At 38.1% G+C, this 24,271-nt stretch overlaps 1 protein-coding gene across 1 annotated transcript in view; it reads right to left on the reverse strand.

Moving 5' to 3' along the window:
- The window catches only part of AHR (aryl hydrocarbon receptor), a 52,634-nt gene extending 29,389 nt beyond the window's left edge, over positions 1-23,245 (reverse strand). The window contains exons 1-2 of the mRNA XM_027539997.1: positions 22,521-23,245; positions 11,190-11,377 (exon numbers count right to left, since the gene is read on the reverse strand). Of these exons, the coding sequence (XP_027395798.1) occupies positions 11,190-11,377; positions 22,521-22,585 (253 nt within the window). The 5' untranslated portion in view covers positions 22,586-23,245. The remainder of the gene's footprint in view (positions 1-11,189; positions 11,378-22,520) is intronic.
- Positions 23,246-24,271: the final 1,026 nt, after the last annotated feature.

The following is a 24,271-nucleotide window of genomic DNA, read 5'->3' on the forward strand; positions in this document are numbered from 1 at the left end:
GTGGTTTCTGATGATAGTCACAGATTATTTTTTCTGCCTGGAAGTTTCTATTCACCAAGGCAGAATAAAAGTAAATTTGGTTTTTAAAATGCAAATGTTAGTTTATAATGAGTGAATGTAGGCTAAAGTCGTGGTTACTGTCTTTTTTTTAGCAAATCTAAAAAAAAAAAAAACCCATCATTCTAAAGTTGAAAAAGTTCTTAAAGTTAGATCAAGTGGAAATTATCTAACCTACTCTCCATCAAGTGGAAACTGAAAGATATTACTCAAAATTTTTCAGTTTTACATTTTAGTTATATGTAATTCTACTGCAACTACGTTAGGCCTCTGAATTAATGAAACAAACTAGAGCAATTAATTTACCTTTTCAGTGGGAACTGAGTTGCATTTGACTTTCCATGTAAACAGTGAAATTAAAACTACATTCTAAGTAGGAGAATTTAATCAACCACAGCAGTGATTCTCAAACTTTCTCAGACATCAGAATCATCTGGAAGACTATTAAAACACATTGCGGGACCCCAGCCTCTAGAATTCTGATTCAGCAGGCCTGGTATGGGGCCCCTCAGTCTGCTTCATTAACAAGTTCCCAAGAGATGCTGAAGAGAAGGTACCACTGCTCCAAGTAGTGGTACCAAGAAGGTACCACTTGATTCCAAGTGACTCAGAAAATCAAGATGGAGGAAGTTAACTCACAATGTTCTGGACCTCATTCCCTCAAATCCTCTAAAATTATCATTCATCTGCTTAAAGAGTTCATTGTTAACATGAATGTCTTCAGGAAGGAATTCTCATCTCAATTTTATAAAGAAGAAAGTAGAACCACAGAATTGATGACTGAAACACAGGGCAGTAACAAAAAATTGTATATGTACAGCTGACCTGTGAACAACATGGGGTTTGATCTGGGCAGGTCCACATATATATGGGTTTTTCCCAGTAAATAACAACACTACATGATCCATGATGGGCTGAATCCACGGATGCAGAGCTTTGGCTAGAGAGGAACCATGGATGGGGAGAACTGACTATAAAGTTTCATGCCTATTTTTGACTAATCATCATGTTGTGCAAGGGCCAACTATAAACAATTTTAATTTCAGAATCTGGTTCACAAAGATCTTACTATTTAGGATAAATCCACTATAAACTTATATCAGGCAGGCAAGCAAGCATTCATACTGTCCATGCTGAGAATATGAAAACTCTGTGGAACAGTGAGGATAAAGGTCTAATCTAAAGCCACAGGGTTAGGTAACTGAAGCACCTCCAAGTCCCCTTCCTGCTGGTGTTCTCCTTATGCAACAATCTCCCTCTACTGGGCCAGGACAAACAGAGGGGAGCTACCTCTGTGACACAGAGACTAGACACTATCAACAGTCCAGTGGACAACAGCATATTCTGTAAAACTGACCATACAAGCCCTCTCACACCATGTGGGCAAACTTAAGGCTGAATGAAGTGAAAGTGGCTTGGTCATGTCCAACTCTTTGCAACCCCATGGACTGCAACCTGCCAGGCTCTTCAGTCCATGCGATTCTCCAGGCAAAAATACTCAAGTGGGTAGCCATTCTTTTCTCCTGGGGATCTTCCAGACCCAGGGTCTGAACCCAGGTCTCCCCCTTTGCAAGCAGATTCTTTACCATCTGAGCTACCAGGGAAGCCCAATTTAAGGCTAAAAGAATTCCATACAGACAACTTTAGGTTCCACTTGATCCAATTTTACTGTCTCTCCTCTCAACCTCCCACTGCGGGCACCTGGATGGCTTACTGTTTTCTATGGACAACCAAGAACCAGAAATTACTTTCTCTAGTAGTAGTATTTTTCTGTGGATTTTAATTTCATTTTAGTTTATACTTTCAGGTGTAATTTTCTCCTTGACCCTCTAAGAACCTGAAACACCAAACGAGGTCATCTTTGAGCAAACATCACCATAATGACGTTTGCTGAAACTGTATCACAATTTCATGTTCCACATACACACACATGTGCTTTCCTCTCTCTCTGGCCACTCCTAAAACGTCTTATCTTTGGTATTTTTCCTCTTAGTCTATAGGCTTTCCCCAGGAATATTTTATTCATTTTCATGGTTTAAAACACTATTCCAATGACACTATGATGACTCCCAAATTTAAATCTCCAGCTATGAACAAATAAATGAATTTGAACAACAGATTAAAAATGATTGATCACCTATGACAAAGGGGGCAAGACTACACAATGGGGGAAAGACAGTCTCTTCAACAAATGGTGCTGGGAAAGCCAGACGGCTACCTATAACAAAAGGAAATCAGATCATTCTTTAAACCATACACAAAAAATAAGCTTAAAATGGATTAAAGACTTAAATGAGAGACTGGATACTATACAACTAGAAAACATAGGCAGAACACTCTGTGACATAAGTCACAGCAAGATATTTTTGATCTGTCTCCTTATTCTAGGAAATGAAACCAAAAATAAATGGGACCAAATTAAACTCAAAAACTTTTGCACAGCAAAGGAAACCACAAACAAAATGAAAAGACAATCCACAGATTGGGAGAAAATATTTGCAAATGATGTGACTGACAAGGGATTAGTTTCCAAAATGTACAAACAGCACATGAAGCTCAATACCATAAAAACAAATAATCCAATCAGAAAATGGGCAGAAGACTTAAATAGACATTTCTCCAAAGAAGACATAAAGATAGCCAAGAGACACATGAAAAGACATTCAACATCACTAATAATGAAATGCAAATGAGGTATCATCTCACACCAGTCAAAATGGACACTTGCACCCTAATGTTCATTGCAGCACTGTTTCCAAGAGCAGCCTAAATGTCATCAACAGAGAAATGGATAAAGAAGATGTATATACATATATATATGCAATGGAATATTACTCAGCCATTAAAGAGAATGAAATAATGCTGTTTGCAATAACATGGATGGACCTAGAGATTCTCATACTGAGTGAAGTAAGTAAGGGAAAGAGAAATATATGATATCCATTATATGTGGAATCTAAAAAGAAATGATACAAATTAACTTATTTACAAAAATAGAAACAGACTTACAGACTTAAGAAATAGAACTTATGGTTACAGGGGGCGGGGAGATAGTTAGGGAGTCTGGGATTGGTATGTACACACTGCTATATTTAAAGTGGATAACCAGCAAGGCCCTACTGTATAGCACAGGGAACTCTCCTCAATGTTACCTGGCAGCCTAGAAGGGAGAGGAATTTGAGGAAGAATGGATACATGTATATGTATCACCGAGCCCCTTCACTGTTCACCTGAACTATCACAACACTGATAATCAACTATACTCCAATATAAAATAAAAAGTTTTAAAAAGGATACCACACACACAAAAAGTTGATCAAAAAGTCGAAAAGCCATAAGAGCATTAAAAAATAATACATATATATAATTACTGAATAAAAATGATTAGTGGTAGTGTTACTGTATCTCATTACAGACCCTCAAGGGATTAATTTTACATTATATGTGAAAATAGTTTCTAAAACACTACAACAGGGCAGATGTATATTTCCATTAACCAACAGTGAAGTCTCACAAAACGCCTCACAAGGTCTCTCAAACTAAAATTTAACTAAAGACATTTACAACCTGTACTGGGGTGGGGGTGGTGGAGGAAAGAGAAAACTACAAAAGTTGGGCTGGCTTTAATATTTCTCCAGTGGTAATCTTCCTTTAAAAAGAAAGCTAAGCCCATAAATTTATAACCAACTGGAACTGCTCATGGCCAAGCAAGTAAGGATCAAGGATCCTGGAGTCATATAACACTAGGAAATGATCAAAGAGAAAACCCATTAAAGCAGTAAATTTAAGAGAGACAAGAAAGAAGCAAAACATATTATAAAGACCATAATGAGCACAGATTCTGATATGCATGTCACTGTGTTTTTAAAGAATACTTGCCAAAGCAAAGAAAAACACTCTAGATAAAAGTATCCTATATAAAATATCATAAAATAATTTTGTCATTTTACTTATTTATTCAAGGAATTTAAGGGTTTCCCTGGTAGCTTAGTCAGTCAAGAATCTGCCAGCAATACAGGAGACTTGGGTTTGATCCTTGGGTTGAGAAGATCCCGGGGAGAAAGAAACAGCAGCATGCTCCACTACTCTTGCCTGGAAAATCCCATGGACAGAGGAGCCTGGCAGCCTGCAGTCCGTAGGGTCACAAGACTTGAACATGACTTAGTGACTAAGCCACCACCGGTAGAATTCAATGCCTCTTTTGCTGTAAGTTAGACTATACGTGGAAAAGAGACATTAAATTCCTGACCCATATAGGTCATGTTATTAAATATAAGAGCCAGGACTTGAATGTACTACACCCTGACTCAATAAGAAAGTCCTACCATTCTTTTCATGTATCCATGTTTCCATCTGCATGGATCTGATTATATTGCCCATAAATTAAAATTTAAAAGAAGCTCTAAATTTTATGAGTTTATTTATGGAAGGTATCATGAATGTTAGAGTTTCGTGTTTTCAGGTTCTGGGAAAAAAACATATAAATTACCATCTGAATACAGTGGGTTAACAAAACACTATTGGATGATTTCAAATGTGTTGATCTTTTAGGACATTTCTAGAATTAAGAAATTACAGTTGCTATGTATGATACTGAAAGTTTTGTGAATTACTTGGCCTACAGTATTTTTTTTTAAAAAAGGAAATCAAGTTAGCATACAAATTCAGTAAATGTAAAAAACACATATACAAACACCTTAAACTTTTATATCAACCCTTAAAAAGGCTCTATTACTTAGTTGGTTTTTACTGCTTGTTCAAGTTCATTCTTCAAATATATACTTCAAATATATATATATATACTTTTCAAGATAATGTTCTGAAATTGAGAGAAATATACAAGCTAAAGATGAATAAACACAACAACTCTTTTTTGAAAACCTAATGAACTGGAAGCGAATTATTAAATATCTACAAAAGGAAGACCAAGAAAAAAGCACATGTAATTTCTAATTTAAAACAGTCTACCAAGATCCATGGTAAACACTGAGGCTGAATATATTTTAGATCACCATATATCAGAAGTTAATGCTTCTCATCCTCTCTTCTCACAGCATTTTTAGACTCTATGAATCTAAAATACTCCAATGTGTAAAATGTTTATGCTTTATAAGACAGTGATTATTTAAGCATACACAGTGATTCATGACTCACTGCCCCTATGTTATCCAGCTTTCTGTGTTGTGTGTACTAAGTCGCTTCGTTATGTCGCTTTAGCTTTGCGACCCTATGGACTGGAGGCCACCAGGCTCCTCTGTCCATGGGATTCTCCAGGCAAGAATATGGGAGTGGGTAACTAGTCCCTCCTCCAGGAATCTTCCCGACTCAGGGATTGAACCTATGTCTCTTGCATCTCCTGCATTGGTAGGTGGGTTCTTTACCACTAGCGCTACCTGGGAAGCCCCATCTAGTTTTACAAATAACCAGAAAACTGTCCCCCGTGACAGTTGCAAATGCAGAACTTTGAAATTACAAACTCAGATCCACAAACTCACCTCTAGACACAATCACCTTTTCCTGTTTCTGAGTTTTCCTTTCCACAAATTAAATCTGTACATCTTCATTGTAAAGATGTCATGAAGAATAACTCATGACTGAGGTATAATGAAGGATGTAAGATTTCACAGTTAAAGACTGTATTTAAAGGGACAACAAGTACTATGGATATTTTACAGAATGATCAATTCTACATGCCCTGACACTTACTATTGTCTCAAAGAAAGAAAACTTGTCTTTTTTTTACTTCATTATAGATATTTGTGTTTCAACACAGAAGTGGATTAGTCATTCTCATTAATTTTGGGGAGGGCTGTCAAAAAGTAGAATAATGTAAATGATACATGATGATGAATATTTTTTAAAATGATAATGAAATCTTATTTAACATTGTTCACAAGTTGAAGTTACTCTTACTAAGAATAAAGCATTACCATACTGATTCAGACTGGCTAACAAGCACAATGTCCACTGTTTGATCCTGGCTTTAAGAGATACAATGAAGAAGGAAACAACCCTTTTCCTTCACATCAACCAATTTCAAAGACTAGGTTACATGCAACTCCCCCAAATCTAAGTCTCTCTTAATAACCTACTATTGATCACAGTCATTAAGTTATTTAAATTTTATTCTAAATATTTTCCATCTCAGAGGTAATATGATATGTGAGTTTAAAACTCATTTGTGACACAGGTCTTCCTTTTATTTTCTACTTAAAAAAAAAATTAGAAAAGGACAGTTGTTTTAACATGATGTTAAAGATTTTAGGCTTTCACATTGACTTGCCAGGTCACAGGTCCACTTGGTCATTTTCTGTCCTGAGGCTTGCTTCTCTTGGATTTAATCTATCAAGCAGCAAAAACTGCACTTTCCTATGTTCCTATTTAATTACTAACATCAGAAAACAGTAATTTGGAATTTTTAAAATTTGTTTTCTAAAAATAGAGAAGACTCTACAGAAAAACTTCACAGATACATAATTTAGAAAAGCCTTTCAACCGTGAAGCTGGGAAGAAAGGAAGGTAACACAGAAGAGCAATGCTGCTGAGGAAACTGAACAGAACTTAAAACACTTACAATTCCAATTAATCTAGTATTAATATGTGGTTGTTCATCCTTAAGCATGTCTAAATGTGTCCATGGTGCAGAAATTAAAATGTCACTATACTCTGGCATTTTTCATCTATTGAATGTACAAAGAGAGTGCTTTTTCCTTTTAAGTTCAGAGTCCTATTTGTACATCCCATCGGCGCTGACAAAACTTAAAAATACACTGGCAGACTACTGGGAAGTGCAGCAGGGACAGCCAAAAGGGAAGAAAAGGACCCTGGCCCAGGGGCAAGATAATAAACACAACGTGAAGGCAGAGAAGCCACGAACGCAAAGGGCTGCAGGGAGAGCCGTGCGAAAGGGCGGTGAGAAGCCAGGTCAAAGCAGACTGGGTCCTTCGTACTTCCACATGTCTCACTATATGATTCAGCCAACTGATGAAAGACCATGTCAAAACCTGTTACTGCTCTAGCTCCTTAAAACAAGCATCCCCTGCATCTGTAGATTCTGAAATAAGAAAATAAAATAATTGGTAGAACCAATCATGATCATTGTAAGTGGCTATTCACAGAGAGATTATCTGGAAATTGCACAATAGTAACATCATAAACCAAGCCCCAGAGACACATTTCATATAAAGTATATAATTCAGAATTTCAACATGAATTTTACATTGTTTTTCAGATGTGTTAAATAGGCTTTCTGAGTGCCCACTCTGGGGCAGGCACTGTCCCCAGTGTTTCAGGTGTAACAATAGACACAATATTCTCCAGGAGCTTCTATTCTAGTGAAAAAAATAGGCAATATGCGGCATGTTTAAATGCACCCAAAAAACCATAAAGCATTGTATTGTGAAAATGAAAATGCTGTAATGATTACTTTATCTATAAAATAAGTAGAAATTACAAACTGAAAATTCCCTGGGCTTTACTATCTATAATACCTGTAGTTCAAGAGTTTTCAAGGATTAAACATACAAAGACTTCCTCCATTATTTCCTTAGTTGAAACCAAAACTAACAAGCTTCTAATCCTTTTCCCTCCTTTGAAAATACTCCCTAACTGTTGCATTAAAAACATTTCATATGCACATTTTTAAAGGATTTCACATGCACATTTTTAAAGGATTTCACATACTGTATTTGTCACAGTTTATAAGACACTTGATCTTGATCTATTAGAGGGCAGAAAAGCCTTTTCCCCCCTTTTTTTCTTCTTCATGAATTTAGCACAGTATTTAGAATAAATAAAGCACAATCTTGAATTACAAAATGTTTTTAAAAACCATTTTAGTTTCATAATGGTACAGAAACACCTTCTAACTTTACCATAATGACCGAGTTTTGTTCAAGTACTCTAAAGTTATAGTTCAGAATGTTCTGATTAATTAAAAAATGGATCAAGATTAATGTTGTACTTGAAACTTAAGTGCTGCTTTTCAGACAGTCATAGCAATAGAGTCATGGCTTCACAGTTTAAGAAGATCCCATCCAAGTTGGATTATTTAAACTTGCAATAAATAGATGTATTTTCTTGGAAAAATATCTATTGTTACAGTAGAACTTGAGTTTCCTTTCTAACAAGATTGTATGATTACTCGTTTATATTGTTCTTTCCGCAGGAATTAGCACACCCCCTGTTTGCATCCTGTTATTCACTTAGAGCTTCCCTTCGCTCTACTCTTTCCCTAACAGTGGGAGAGTGGTTTTCAGCACACACAGAAATCCTAATCACTGTCCTCATGCTCCACGTTTCCCTGTTTGCACTTAGTATCTGTTTAGATCATAACGATCACCTGAAAATTGTATTCTCTGTGTGCTTTCAAAACTGCATTGCCTTCCTAGACCAGTGGTGGTCTGGGGCAGACTTTGGGCTTTTTCACTGATTATTTCGCTCACCTTCCACCTAACTCTGTTCCTGTACTGAACAACCCTACAATACCTGCTTAGAGTACACATTCCACTGAGCCTCAAGCAAACACACATAAGTCTTTCTAAAACTGTCTACATCTGGGTTTGTCTTTCTAAAGGCAAAAAAAAAAAAATTTAAGTAACACAGGGTGTAAAATCAGATTAAATCATTGTCCTAAACTTATCTAGATTGCTTATAAAAATACAGATTCCTGGGTTCTGGATAAGCCTACTCAGAATCAGCAAAAGAAAGGTCACATCCTAGAATGTGCATTTAACAAGCTTTCCAAGTTATGCTGAGGCACACTTAAGTATAAAAACCAGTAATTCAAAGGACCTCAAATGAAAGATACTTTGATTGATGAAGGAATGACGCTAAGAGGGTAATAAGAGCCTACTGTCAAACACACTCAGCCAGAATAAAACATAAACTCATTAGTGAAGAGCCCAGAAAACCCTTTTTGACAAGTAACAATTCCATAAGGAGCCTTGCTAAACTACGACATTCTTTATAAGGTAGATTTTGGAAATTCTTTTACTTGGGGGATTGAACAGGATACACATCCAATCATGAAAAAATATGTATATATAGTTTTAATTAAATATGCATATATTAATGTGTATATGTATATGTGTAAGCATAAACACATACACATACACAGAGACAGAAAGACAGCCTCGAAAGCAGTATGTATTAGTATATTAGTACTTAAATGGCACACTGGCTATTCCTCTAAGCAGCTTCATTTCTGCCCCACTGCTTCTAAACAGGAAAATCCTACATATTTTTTCCCCCTCTTTTTAACATATAAGCTGATTTCCCATGAGAGAGGAGCAGGAAACAAAAAGGCAAAATGATCATGTCAGTACATCTGTATCAGAGTGAAGGAATGCCTCCTTGTTTCTAGACTATAAACTCTCTAAGGGCAGAGACCACACTGTACGTGTCACAGAAGCCCCATCACAGGTCTGACAGCACCGTGTGTGAAGAGATGCTGAAGGTCAGGACTGCATCCCAAGAAGCTGGGAGTGCCCTTGAGGTTACAGTCGACAACAAGGGCTCCCAAACTTGCCACCACACTAGAGTATTTGATTCCAATGTGCTCAGTAAGGCTCAAGATCTGTTAGAAATGCCCAGCGGACAACTAATGCTGACCATCTGGGGACTAATAGTTTGAGAATCACAGACCGAGGGAAAAGTCCTCAGGGTTTTGCTATATATATGGTTCCCAGAAGACAGAAGTAACTGAGATGTGGTCTGCAAAAACAACAGAGGGAATCTGGAAAGTTAGTTTCTAGCTCCTGTCACAAAATGACTGCACAGCTGATACACACACACCACTCAATATTTCATAACTCACCCCAAAGATGAAGGGTCTGGAAAATTCAAAGACCTTTTTATACAGAACAGAGAAAATGTTAAGTATCTACTATGAACCTTTAAATATACAACCCTCCCTGAAATTATCATCCTGAAATCAGTGTATACTGCTCAGATTCGCAATGACTGAACTATATAGTTTTTTAACCCAAAATAAACAACATATGGCAGGCAAACAAACCTATAAATAAAAAAGATGCTCAGACTAAACACAGCAAACCATCTAAACACAAACCTACAGGGAAATAACTGTCCTGTGATATTCTGCACACAAACTGCAAATTCAAGCATCTGTAACTGTGTCAAGGGCGTTAGCATCATCTGACCGTCTGTAAGAAGTGCAAAATCTCTGACGACAGCGAAACCTACGGAATAGGCATCTTCATCTTATCAAGGTCCCTATGTGATTGTGAGCACGTTAAAGGTTAAGAAGCACTGACATAAGTCGTTGAGATTTTATCATTAATTCTCTACTGCTGTTGGTCAAATGGCAAGATACATTTAAAAGACTGAACAGTTTCTAAAAACTCTGACATATAAACAGAAAAAGAGAAGACAGACAAAAGAGAAATCGAGGAATTGTTTTGCATGAAGAGACATACTGAAACATTATTTTCAAACCAAAACTTCCATTTAGAATACTTTATGACTACGATAGACTGCGATTAACAAAGATTACCTAGTTCAAATCCCTTGCTTTCAGCTGAGTCAAGCGATGCTAAAAGATTAAAGTACAATAGTTGTCAGTGGCACACTGGGGACTGAAAGCCAAGCCCACTGCCTCCAATAACGAAATGCTCTTCCTGGTGGAAGAAGATATTTTAATTACATTTTCCTGGAGTAAACATATAGTTAATTATAAAGCAGCAGAACTATACATAACTTTCCAAGGACAAACGAAATGATATATCTATGAAACACAGTGAAGGAAACCCAGCAAAAATATATCATCGTAGTTAATATGTCTCATTCTTTCCATTAAAAAAAGACTTTAAAATTTTGAGTTGGAAGGAGAAGAACTGGAAAGTGTCATACTTCACATGTGTTATAATTTTCAAAGAATGACATATGTATCCTTTAAGTGGCAGCATCTGTTTGATGAAGAAATCGGGAAAACTGATTTTTAGAAATATTACAAATTAGGCTTTGCTACCTAAGTTTTATTCAACAGCAATAAACAAAACTTTTTCACATAAGGCTAATTTTTTCAGTTTTCAACACAGAAGTGGTAACAGCCATAAGCAACATAAATACTTGGTAAGCGATTATAGAAAAATTAAACCCTTCTGTCTTACCATCGAAGAAGCTCTTGGCTCTGAGATAACTGACACTGAGCCTAAGAACGGAAAGTTTGTCCAGCTTGTTAATAACATCTGGTGGGAAAGGCAGCAGGCTGGCCAGACGGTCCAGTTCTGTATTAAGTCGGTCTCTATGCCTCTTTGAAGGATTCGATTTGATTCCTTCAGCTGGGACTGGCTTGACACTGAAAAACAAACAGAATTCCGTAAAATACACGACGATCTAGAGAGCAAACATTTTTATCGCATTATAACATCTCAACTATTTTTCTAACAAAACATCTAAAACCTACTGCAAGTTTATATAAATTTTTTTCCAAAATGCTTCTTTCACATCTTAATTAAGAAAAACAAGATAATAGGTAAACTCTTTTGTAATGTTTTATTAAAAACTATGAACCCATCACAGGAAAACGCAAGTACCTCTTCCACACCTCATACATCTGTGGAATATGGTTCCCAATCAAAAAATCTACTAGGTTTCTTTCTCCCTCAAACACAGCCATTGCTAGGGGGAAGAAAGAAATCTCCATAAGTTAGGTAAAATTATGCCTCCTTTGCTATCTTTCACAAGAATCATCTTGGCATCATTTAGGTTGTAGATAAACAGAAATGACCTTAAATACAAAGCTGTTTCTTCATCACCCTCAGCTTCCTGTATTAAACACTTTTCATCCTGACCATGAGAACCTCTCAAAGCCCATTCCTGCATCTCCACAGAGTCCTCCAGCCATCTAATGGGGTCCTCCAATATTAAGGCAAGAAAAATTTGACCTCAGTTATTAGTATTTGTTGACCGACAAATATTAGAGGTTAATTGCTTACCCACAATTACTGGCAAATTTTATATCTTTATGACATAATTTGTGTCTCAATTAGAAAATCTTTTCATCTGAGAGAAAAGATACTGATGGGTAGGAGTAGAACTTGAGTTCAGAAATGAGAAACTGAACTTCACACAAAGGCCTTACCCAGGATTTCATAATAGAAATCCATAAAAGTGAATTTACAGATCATCAGATACCCAATATTAAAATATAGAGAAGATATTTAAAAAACAAAGTCATTTTTAGATCATGTCTCTGCATCCTTCCATTTACCAGAAAATATAAAGAATATTAAGAGCATTCTTAAGATGAAGACTTCTTCCTCCGGTTTTACTGGAGAAGACAAAGTATTTTTGATGATTCAAATTATAGTATTTTAAAAAGTATAAATTTGCTTGAGTATAACGCTATTAATTTGATTCAATCAAAACATTTCTAGATAGCATGGTTTCAATGTTACATGAAGTAACATGAAGAAGTAATACTTTTTTTAAAGAAGTAATACTTCATGCAAGAATATAATAGAAAGCAATACGAAAATTCAGCATATTTTTTACACTGTCCCTAATGGGTAATTTCTTCAGAAGTTGTCTATTTCTTTTTGTTTCTGTTATAGTTCATGTCATTCCTACAAAAAATAAGAGTATGAAATTGGTAAAGTACATGGATACAAAATAAGTCCTAAATACTTTCCTCCAGACTCTGTGCATTACTCCATACCTAGTCGAAACTGGAGACTCTCTCTCTAGCTATTTTCCCTAATCACATGTAAAATGAAACTCAAGTCACATCTAGTTATTGCATTTCTCCAATTAATCAACTGAATTTCAACTTTTACTTATAATGCATGTCCACCCCATTGAATAATTCTCTACCAACCAATCACCTGTTAAATATTTGTTTGCACCTATTATGTCCTGGGCAGTCCCAGAAAACATTCTTCTCTATACTGAAAAAGTGTTACAGGAGCTGAGGACAGTGAGCAATTGCTTGAAAAAGCATTTTTATACAAAAGGTGGTATATGAGCTGAACCTTGAAAGGTGAACAGGATTTCAGGAGGCGGCACAAGTGAGAAAAGGTGAACAGTGAGAGAACTATCTGAGAAGCTCAGAGTGCAAGAGAGAGACGGGGAAGCGGGTTAGGGCCAACTCCCTTCAACAATATTGACTACCCACCACATGCCACACCCAGAACACTAAGCAGTGAACAAAACATACTAAAGCCCCTGTTCTCTGGAAGCTTACATTCCGATGGGAGGATCCAGAAATACACAAATGAAGAAAGAAACAAATAAGCATATAACTTCCCAGGCTGGTGAGTGTTGAGAAGAAAAATAAAGCAAGATAAGGAAGTAAGGAGTGATGTGGTGCTGGTTTTGATCAGCAAGGAAGGTCTCTTGATGCGATGGTTTAGCACAGATAAGGATGTAGTGAAGGAGTGAGCCATGTGGGCATCTGATGAAAAAAAAGTTCTTGAAGAGGAAACAGCAGGTTTCCCCACAGAAATGGTATGAAGTTGGCCCTTGGTATCGGGAAGTCAGCTTCAGCTCTCAGCTGGGGTTTGCATGACCAATCTTGGGCTGCCCTGACTCTGGTGATGGAGGGGATGGGATGCAGGGCAGATCACAGCACAGCCAGTCCTCCTTTCTCAAACATAAATCTGTCACTCCTCTGATCCAAACCACTCAGCAGCTCTGCACAGTCCACATTCCTTAACCTAACAAACGAAACCCCCTCTTGATCTTTCTATGGCCCCGAACTCTTCCTCTGGTCTCTGATCCCCCAGGCAAAACCTTCCTTGCCTGTTATTCTCCAGAGCAAAGACAGGACTTAAGTCACCAATACGCACTCTGATGTTCTCATACATGTTACTCCCCAGCATCCCTGTGTTCTGTCACAGCAGCTTCACAGTGTTGCTCAATTAGATCGTGTTTGTTGTCTTCCCTGACCCACTCCTACTGGATTCCTCCCATCCGACTAGGTACCATGTGCATCTTATGCAAATGCCTTCAATAGCCATTCCACGAGGGAGGATTCTGGGCTGATGGCATTTCCCACAACTGAAAATAAAATCCAGTTGTGTGCTCTTGGGAGCTTTCCAGTAATGATTATAAAACACTGGGGAAAAGACAGTAACACAAACACTGAAGCAAGACAAGCTGCTAAGACACAGAAAGAAATAACAGAACAGTCGGCGAAAGAGGTTCAGCGGTGCTTCTACATGTGATATTGCTGCCTAGAGTCTAGTACTGGCTCTTTGCAGAAGTCAGGTCTGCACTAGCAGAGACTATTTCTTTATGCACTGCAAACTGTCCAAGTACTAATGTATTATTATGCACGTACTGGGATATTTAGCAGAAGATCAAATTGCCTAAGTGTTATGCAACCTATATTGCATATACTTATGTGTTACTCTTATTACGATGTAAACTTCATCGTTTTATATCTCCAACGCCCAGCATAGTACTTGACACAAAGAGGACTCTCAACTGATGGCTGCTGATCAGAAGAGTCCAGAAAGGAAATGACTGGAGCCTGACCAAAAGGAGTGACTGTGGGGTAGTAAGGATGGCCTGGCTTGCGATTTTTTTAACAGCACTTTGAATCCACCACAAAGCTCATACGAAGCCAGACTCAAATGATCACTCAACCAAACTGACTTGCTGACTTCCTAGGTATAGGGAGTAACGGGAAAAAAAAAAAAATTTGGTGAGGAGAGGTCACAAATGACTGGGATTTGGAGCTCAGGATAACAACTACATTTTCTAATGGAAGGTACGCCAAACAGAGAGAAGATACTCAAGGATAGACCTCAGTGATGTCAACATTTAGGTATAAAGATGAGGAAGGGCAATGGGCAAAATGAGGACAGAGAAGAATCAATAAGGTAGACAGGAAAAGAACCAGGGGAGAATATTTTGCAGGTCACAGAACAAAGTCAAATGCACAAAGTTACTAAGGAAAGCCAGGGCGGAGAAGTACCTACTGGACTTGGCATTTGAGATCCACTGTTGTTAAAGCTGAAGGAATAGATCTGACGTACCTTTTCACTGATTTTGTGAGAAATATTCACAACTATTTTGTGAAAATACTTCACCCTTATCCAGATCTATTTAAGATGCACCAAACAGTAAAAAGAGAGAGTAATTCTACATCAATCACACTTGACTTGAGTTATGCAAGTATTACTTCTGTATTCTCTTCAAACCTATGCCAAAACATACTGCCAACCATCTATTTAAACAAAAGGCTAACATTTGAAATATAAATAAATGTCTCCAAAAGATTGGATTTGAGATATTTTTAATTCAGGCATCTTCTGAGAGACGGTAGATGCTGATCATGTAAAGGAGTCAATTTATTATTTTTTTAAGCCTTAACCACAAAAATCTTGTCCCAACCTGTAAACCAAAACTGTTGTGAAAGCAAGCCTTCAGCTGACTGCATGCCATGCTTTGCTTTAGAAGCCGTGCGTGCCGTAAGTACTGGTGTAACAGGCCCAATGGTATGTTCAACGCCAGCTAGCATGCTCCTCGTAAAGCCTTTTTAATATCCCGAGCTAAACTGTCTCTTAGGCTCATAATTTGTGCTCAGTATTTGAAACACAGTTAAAAAACATAAGGACCCAGTTTAACCATAAAGTACTGTAATCGTAGATGTTCATATTTTTATGTGACATTTACCATAAAACCTCAAAATGACATCCAAAGACTGTTTCAGTAATCCTATGAGATTAAGGTGACATTTTCTAACGGAGATTACCTATCACAGGACTGAGTCTGCTCTATCAGCTTTTTCCTGTGGATGATTTAATCTACTCTCACTGCTTCAAGCTACTTTCCAATAATTTGTTTATTTCCAGTCTCTGTACCTGAATGTCCTCAAGTTCATGTTTTTCAGAACTCTGAGCACCCCTTCTCTGCATCTACAACAGTATGACTCTCATTCTAACAGCTAGGATATTGAAGTACTTCTCGATAAATCTCTCTACCATATCCCATTAAGCCCAGCTCCAAACACATTCATTCTTCATGTCCTTCCTATGGCTTTAGTTCATACTTATTTATCTCTAAATGCTGAATATTGACCATCATAAATTATATGCATAATGTGATACTGGAGAGGGGAATCTATGACATGAATAAAGTCAGATTTCACATTAAGCTCAATACAGCTGGATATCTACTTCCCTATGTGAGGCAAAAAAGGTCTATAAAAACTTCTGAGCATTCTGACTGGCAGTTACTTGTAAGGAGTCTGAATTCCTCAGTTACTCTCCTGTTTCTACTCTATAGCTATGATGGCTTCTTCCCTTTCCTGCTTCTGCTATGCTTAAGGAGCAGTGATAAGGTACAAACAGCATGTAATCTTTAGCACAAGACTTTCACAATGAAAACCAGAACATGAAATATGCCCTGGAAACCACTGTTACTTCCAAAATCCTAAAAGGAAAAAAAAAAAAAAAATTAAGGATGATCCCTTTAGCCTCTTCTGTTTTGAATATGCACTTTTTTCTATGTATTTTCCTTGGAACCCATATATAATACATCTACCATATATAAAGCACTGAAACATGAAAAATTTTAAGTGGTGGGCAATTGTTAAATTAACAAATAGTCTCAGATATCTACTATGTGCATGGTACTAAGAAGCTCTAGTTGCTACAAAGACAAAGGAAAGACACCTATCTTTACAGAGCTTGTCTTTCTTACTAGGAGAAGATGCACTCTATAACACGGCAAAAATCAAACATAATGTATTGCTCAAAAATGTAGGTGCCTTAAAAGTTATGCTGGAAAGTTAAGGAAGGTAAGATTCAGCTATAGGTAGAATAAATGGGGAAGGTTTCATGGAGATGTGGCTTCTCAATCAGGTCTTAAGAGATACGTAAATCGCTCCAGTTCCATGATGGCTGAGTATATGGCTTTCTGCAGCTATTCTTCTCTTCCAGAAAACCATGCCAAACAACGAAATCAGAGACAGAAACACAAAATCTGTCTTGGATAAAGCAAAGACATAGCTAAACCCAGATGTAAACACAGATATAAACAATATGAAGATGAAAAATAGGTAAACAAAGAAATCGATGACAATGGAGAACAGAAAGGAAAATGTAATCAGAGTGTATCACTTAACTCAGCAGTAAACAATATATGTGGTTTAAAAAATAATGAAACACTGCAAGTGAGTTGAATACAAAATTGTGATAAAACTATATTGGGAGGATGAAGAAGAGATTAAATAGCATTGATAACCATAACTATCACAATAAAAGATCATCAGATAATGCTTAGTATGCCAAACTTGACATTATACATGTATTTTTGACTTCTTAATATACATGTGTTGTTTAAAATGAATACTTTTCAAAATGGTATTTCATTAAAATAAGGTAAAAGAGCAAACTGAAAAACATAAGACAAAGAAAACTAGTATGTAAAGGACATCTCTAATAGAAAAATCTGCAAACATACTATTATTCCACACATACAATCTCAACATAGAAGTTCAAGTGCTTACCCCATCTTTTTTGCCTATGAAGTTGACAATTTTTATAAAGCAAAAATGCAAGGATATAGGCTCTCCTACAGACTACCAATAGGAATATAATTTTTTTTGGTAATCTGACAGTATGTTTCAGAGCATAATATCTGGCTCAACCTTAAAATTACATCATATCTTTGTACCCTAAATTTCTACTTACAGGAATTTTCCCCAAAGGAATGAACTAAAAATTCATACAGAAATTCACAAAACTCAAGGATATTCTTTAAAGTACTACTTGAAGTATTTAAAGATTGGAAAGAAAAAATTTTTGCCTCAAAATAAATTACAGAACATTAGCAGAAGGGACTACTCTGCTGCCACTGAAAACAGTGTTTTGCAGGAGGTAAGGCTGGTAGTGCCTCTATGCAAATAGAAGGAAGGGAACCTAAGAAGGCAGGGCATGAATGCACATATGGAGTGAAACAAGCACACCATCAGGTAGGGGCAATGTTGAATAATTTATTTCAGAACACTATTCGAGAAAAAACAGTGAGCATTATAAGGAAATCTCCATATACGGGTGAACCATACGCATCACTGAACATATTCACCTGGACAGTATTGTGAAGCTGGAACAAACACAAGCTTTGGAGCCAAAAGACCTGGAATCTGATATTCAAACTCAGCTTTTCATTTACTACCTAACAACTCTGAATCTGAACCTTAGGTCCCTACAGAGGAAACTGAAATAATAATAAAAACTTTTCATAGTACTACTATAAAAATGAAATAAAATGATGTCTGCAGAGCACTGTGCATGCCTGTGTCACAGTGAACACTAACAAAGAGTAGTTTTTTGTTACATTAAACCAGTATGCAAAAAAATCCATTTTAAAAGAAGCATAGAAATAGAAAGGTACTGGTGTCAAAGACTTGCATGGTATTAATTTCTAAGTAACTGTCTTAATTATGCGCATCAATAAGCAATACTATGTTAAGTTTTTCACTAGTGGAGTACCGCATGTCATCACCCACAATTGAGAACACATTCGTAGACTGCCTCTTACTGTTGCACAGGAGAAATGGTTATTCTGTGACCGTGTAGGCTAAAAGTATTTAAGAATGAAATTTAAGAGTTTCTGTTTCATCTCTATCATTAGCAGCCTCTACAGATTATAAAACACTTTTCTCCTGCTAATTTTAGTGGTAAGAGTGGCAGTGTAGGTATGGACTGCCCTGCCTTATGGACCAATCACTTGCCCAGACCACCCAAAGCAAGGAAACCAGACTGCACCTTTTCGTTTAGAACTAGTGTTTTTCAATCTCTATCTCACTGTTTCCTCTTTTCATCATTTATTTTGAATAGGTTGCTGCTGCTGCTGCTAAGTCACTTCAGTCGTCTCCAACTGTGTGACCCCATACACGGCAGCCCACCAGGCTCCTCCATCCCTGGGATTCTCCAGGCAAGAACACTGGAGTGGGTTGCCATTTCCTTCTCCAATGCATGCATGCATGCTAAGTCGCTTCAGTCGTGTCCAAGTCTGTGCGACCCTATGGACAGCAGCCCACCAGGCGTCTCTGTCCACAGGATTCTCTGGGCAAGAATACAGGAGTGGGTTGCCATTTCCTTCTCCTTTAATAGGTTACCTATAGCTAATCACTTTCACTCATTTATTTCAGAGTTCTAACATGTAAGAGCCTCTATAGCCACTACGTGTAAACTATCTGAAGGAAGCTATTTGAAAGAAAAACAACAGTGAAGAAGTAAGTATGTAACTAACAAGACCTTTTTTTTTAGAAGCTACTTAGGTAATTGTATCATAGTACATTTATATCAAACATTTTCAAGAAAACATTGCAAAATTTTATTCAACTAAGTAGGCATCAATATAACTGAGATTCATTTAGTTTAGATAGAAGGAATAGCAATTTCATAAAAACAGCAAGGAAGACACTGCTTTCCTATTACTGTTATTAGTGTGTTACCAAAGTTAAAGGGTCACCTAAAGGCTGAGAGTTATTTCTAATTCTGACACTTCATGATAGCTGGTTTGATCATCACTACTGTTGATATCATTTTCAGGTGTAGATTTTATTTACTCAACACCTATTACTTGCCAACATTCAGCACTAATTTTCTGCAGAAACGGTAAACTGAAGTACCACTAAAACTTTTTATGTGTTAATAAAGCTTAAAAACTACAAAAACACATCCAAAGTTATTTTCATTGGCAGGGGGTGGGAATCCAGACTCTAATTCAGTACTGTGTTTTTCATCTATCTTCATGATGTAAAGTAATTAAAGAAATTAATAACAGGTCTTTCACCACCAAAGAAAAATACTGATAAAAGAAGAGGGTTTAAGTAAAAACACTGCTTTTTCTTAAATATAAGGTTTTTTTTTTTTTTGGAGCAGGCTTATTTTAAGGAACATTTAAGGAAACAGAGTAGAACCTATTCCTAAGACATCTTTGAAAATCTCTTTAGGAACGTAGATTGGATTCAGGGCTGCTTCAGGTCCTTTAATTTTCTACCCTTCATTACCCCAAAAAGAAAGGAAACATTTATTGAGTGTCTACTATGTACAAGATACTTTAGTGGGATTAAACTGAACACGTTTAAAATCATTTTGTACTATCAATAATGATGATTTTGAATGCTGGACTTCACCACTAGGGGGAGTTTATCTTGCTTAATAAATACCATGGGAGACGGGGAGATCTTCAGGTTAAAATGATGTCACCCATTTGATTCCAAAATTTTATAGAATTCTGTATTTAAATGGTCATTTTATTAATAGTTCTATGATTATGCTACAACGTATTTTCTTCTAAGTAAAATACAGTGGCTCACTTACAGGGTCAAAGTTAAACATATCTTAATATCATTTTCAGCTCAAGTGAATTTTTCTGACAATATGCCACCATATTAGACTGTCTATTAGTTATAAACTAGTAATTTAACTTAAAAAACATTAAAATACTGGGTTTATGGCTCCATTCTTGAAATGGACTCTAACTGCATTTTAAGTTCATCATTTTTGATTCAGTTAAAAACAATTTATGAACAACTTCCCGTGATTCTGTAAATTTCAGCACTAGGCTTTTCTTATGGAGCAGTGACATTTTAAGGCATTTGTAGAATTAGAAGCCATGCATGATGCTCAGTAAAGATGTGATAAACATCTCTACTAACTAAATAAAATAAGGGTAAATGTGGAAATACTTTGGTTGTATTACAGGAGATATTAAACACAAATATATTAAAGTCTTAGAAAGCATATTTAAGTGCTAAGATCAAATAATAAAAGGTACATCCTTAAAAAAAAAGTGCAATAATATATTTAAAGGGAAAATCTTTAATAAAATGTTAACAAGAAGCCCAAAATGTTAAACTTTAAAATGAATACAAAAATTAAAGCATTTCATTGAAGTCATCTAGGTCCTGTGTAACATACTTCCTGAAATGCAATAACTTACCAATTCTCAGGTTTTCTAACTATACAAATAAAACCTATGATATACATATATATATATTATACATTATGTCAAGTGTACTATTGTATTAACTAAAATACACAGAGGTGTCTGTGATGCCTTTCAATTTTAAATAACCATCAAGGACAAAGTCAAATTAGACAAGCACATTTTTTATAAGAAACAATTCTATAAAACACAAGTATTGTAAACCAAGGTCAACAGAATTGCCAAGACAAAAACTGCTGACTTGACAGTATTCCTAACGTCAACCACGCTGCAGGATAAGTCTTCCAAATTTTAATCAATTTATAGATGAATATCCTCTGTTGATGCCAAGTCTAGATCTGAAGGACTGCAATCACTGAAATTCTAAAAGGAAATTAAAACTCCAGAATACTGAAACCTTTAAACTGGTCTTTAATATTAATCTTAAACTGCTATTTTTCTGGTTTGGATTAGTGACCTAAATTTAGTCTTAAGCCACATGCACACTTCTGATTTGTTCTGAGTAACCGTTTAAAGTGTTCTTAAAATTGTTTATGAAAGTTTGAAAAATGTGAAGTAAAATAACTCAAGGATAATAATTAGGAATAAACACATGAACATTGCCAACTCGCAAAAGTAATTCTGTGTTAAGCACGGATTTTTCTTTTTTCTGAAAAAAATTAAAGTATTTGCCATAATCACACAAATACCCTACCAAAACAAACAAACCTAAGTTTGTACTTTATCAGAATTGACTAAACTTTGAAGTAGAGGGAAAAGGGAATTAAGAGAATGATGCTACGAATGAAAACGTCTGTTTCAATAATTCCATCTCCAAATCATTTGCAGACCCTAAAACCACCTCCAAAGTGATAAATCTCCCCCAAAAGATGACTTAAAATACAAATCTTCTACTGTATCCTGGCTACTACACTCTCTCAAAGCTGCTACCACCTCTATACATTTTATTGATATGTTCACGCTGAGCGCTACAAAATTACTGCCAAATAAGTAAATAAGAGTATAACAGAAAGCCAGTTTCGGGGAACCAAAAAAATACCTTCAGAGGCACTCAGCCCCTTTCTTGCGCACAGCACGTGTTTAGCTATTTAAAGCATCTCGCCCTACCAGGAGTAAGAATGGTGACCGTCCTCTAACCTAACAGAGGAGGATATTAAATGTGAAAGGGGATTTCAAGACGGGCTTAGGTTAACTAATCCACCAGCCCCACAGGGCAGAGGAGAGCTGTCAACAAATTAGGACCACAGCACAGTGAACAGCGCTGCAAATGGCTGGAAGTGTGAATGGGTGCTCTGGAGAAGGGGTGGGGGGCACAGAGAACGGGGGCACAATTTTTAAAATGCAATCATTAATCACGGAAAAATCCAAGGCCTGGGTTTCTCGACCGGCCTCCAGATCTCGATTCCACAGACTGCAAAGGGAAGGGACATAATCCCCCGGCCTCGGGGATTTGGGGGCGGGGTGCGGCAGTGTCCCGCGCCTGAGCGCCCACCCCTCCACAGCACAGAGGACAGGCTCTGGAGACTCACGTTTTCTGCACCGGTTTCCGCCGCTTACGACTGGCGTAGGTGATGTTAGCGCTGCTGCTGTTCATGGTGCCTGGCTGGCTGCGGCTCCTCCCGGGCGCGGACGGCCCTGTCCTCGGGACCCGGCGGCAACCGGGACGGGGTTCCACTTAGCTGTGGCTGCTCCACCTGTGCCCTTCCGGGGCGATGGCGGAGACACAGCACCCCAGAAGCCGCGCGGCTTCTGCAGCCCCGCACGTCCAGGTGCGCGGCCCCGGCCTGGCACCGGGGGGCGAGGGGCGGAGACCAGGGAGACTGGAGGCGCAGGTGCCGTCTTTACCAGCAGAGGCGACGCCGCGCTGCCCGCAGGTGAGGCGGCGCGGATGGAGGAGGAGCCTGGGCTGCCTGTTTGAAATCCCGGCCTGGGTCGCTCGCTGTGGCGGCGTGCCCCGTGACCGTCGCTGCGGCCCCTTGGGTGAGGGAGGCGCCGCCGCGCTGCGCTGCTCCCGGGACTTCCCCGATCCCGGGTGCTTCCCGCCTGCGGAGCTCGGACTCCGGCCGCCGCTACGGGTGCCACCAGCTTCCGCTCGGCTATGCGGCTACCTCTGGTCTGAGCCGGTGGTCCCAGTCACGCTCTCAGAACCTAGCATCAAGTGGACTCGCCCTGCGATGCCTCCCGCTGCTGCTTGCACCGGCTGAATAGCAGAAGCGCCCCCGACCCCTCTCCGGCCCCGCCCCGCCCCTCGTAGCCCCGCCTCATCCTACTTGGCCCCGCCCTTCGCAATATTCCCCTTGAGGCCCCACCTTCCCGGCACGTGATGACGTAAGGCGTAATGACCACCTCCCGCCCCCTCCAGTAGCCATCTTCTTGAGGTCAAGGGGAGGAATTTGTGGACACATTTCCAGCCCAGAAAGACATGTGACAACAAATTATGTGTAGCCAAACTCTTTGTAATTAGACAACCTCAAGGAAAGAAATGCCAAGTAGTGAGCTTAAATTCACCTTTGCAGGAGACAGTGGGTCAGCTAACTTTTGGCTAAGCATTACAGTGAGCTGGCAGATAACCTGTGGAGCTATAAATCTTCCTAGAGGAGAAGGCTTCAGGAGGCCACATCTGAGTTGAAGGCTAGGCATTTTTCTTCTTTTTGTTTTGACTTTGGTTTTTGTCTCCGTACAAGACAGTATAGTATCTTTTCCCCAGTCAGAATAACTGTTACTCTACAGTCAGATTTCAGGAAGGTGGGAAGGCAAGCAGGCAGGCAGCAGGAGGCATTTGACAATAAGCAGTCTGGTATAGCTGGAGAGAGAGGCTGGAAGTGAAATCCAGGAATCTAGGGTCAGATCATAAAGCCTGATCAAGAGTCCAGATTTTATTCTGCAGTCAGTAGAAACTTTTGAAGGATCCACAGCAGGCAAGTGACATTCTGGTGTTTTGGAAGTTTTAAATGACAGTGCAAACTGGATTACAGGAGAAAAAGACTGGATGCAGAGAGAGTAGAGTTGTTGAAGCAGTCCAGGTGAAAGTCCAGGGAAGTGACAGTGGGATGGAGGGAAAAAAGAGCAGATAATATGGAAATAGACAAGTGAGAGAGAGCAATCTCAAGTACCTCCAAGATTTCTGACTCCTTCTGTGCCCTTAACCAGAAGAGTAAACACAGGAGTATGTTTTGCTTGTCAGGAGAAGGGCAATCAGACTAAGAAGTCTAGATGAAATCTTGCACCATGTCCATTCCTACATTTCAAAATGTCATCAAGCCATTTCCATCTAGTGAGT

Source organism: Bos indicus x Bos taurus, chromosome 4, assembly GCF_003369695.1.
Source record: "Bos indicus x Bos taurus breed Angus x Brahman F1 hybrid chromosome 4, Bos_hybrid_MaternalHap_v2.0, whole genome shotgun sequence".
In the NCBI taxonomy this organism is placed as follows: domain Eukaryota; kingdom Metazoa; phylum Chordata; class Mammalia; order Artiodactyla; family Bovidae; genus Bos; species Bos indicus x Bos taurus.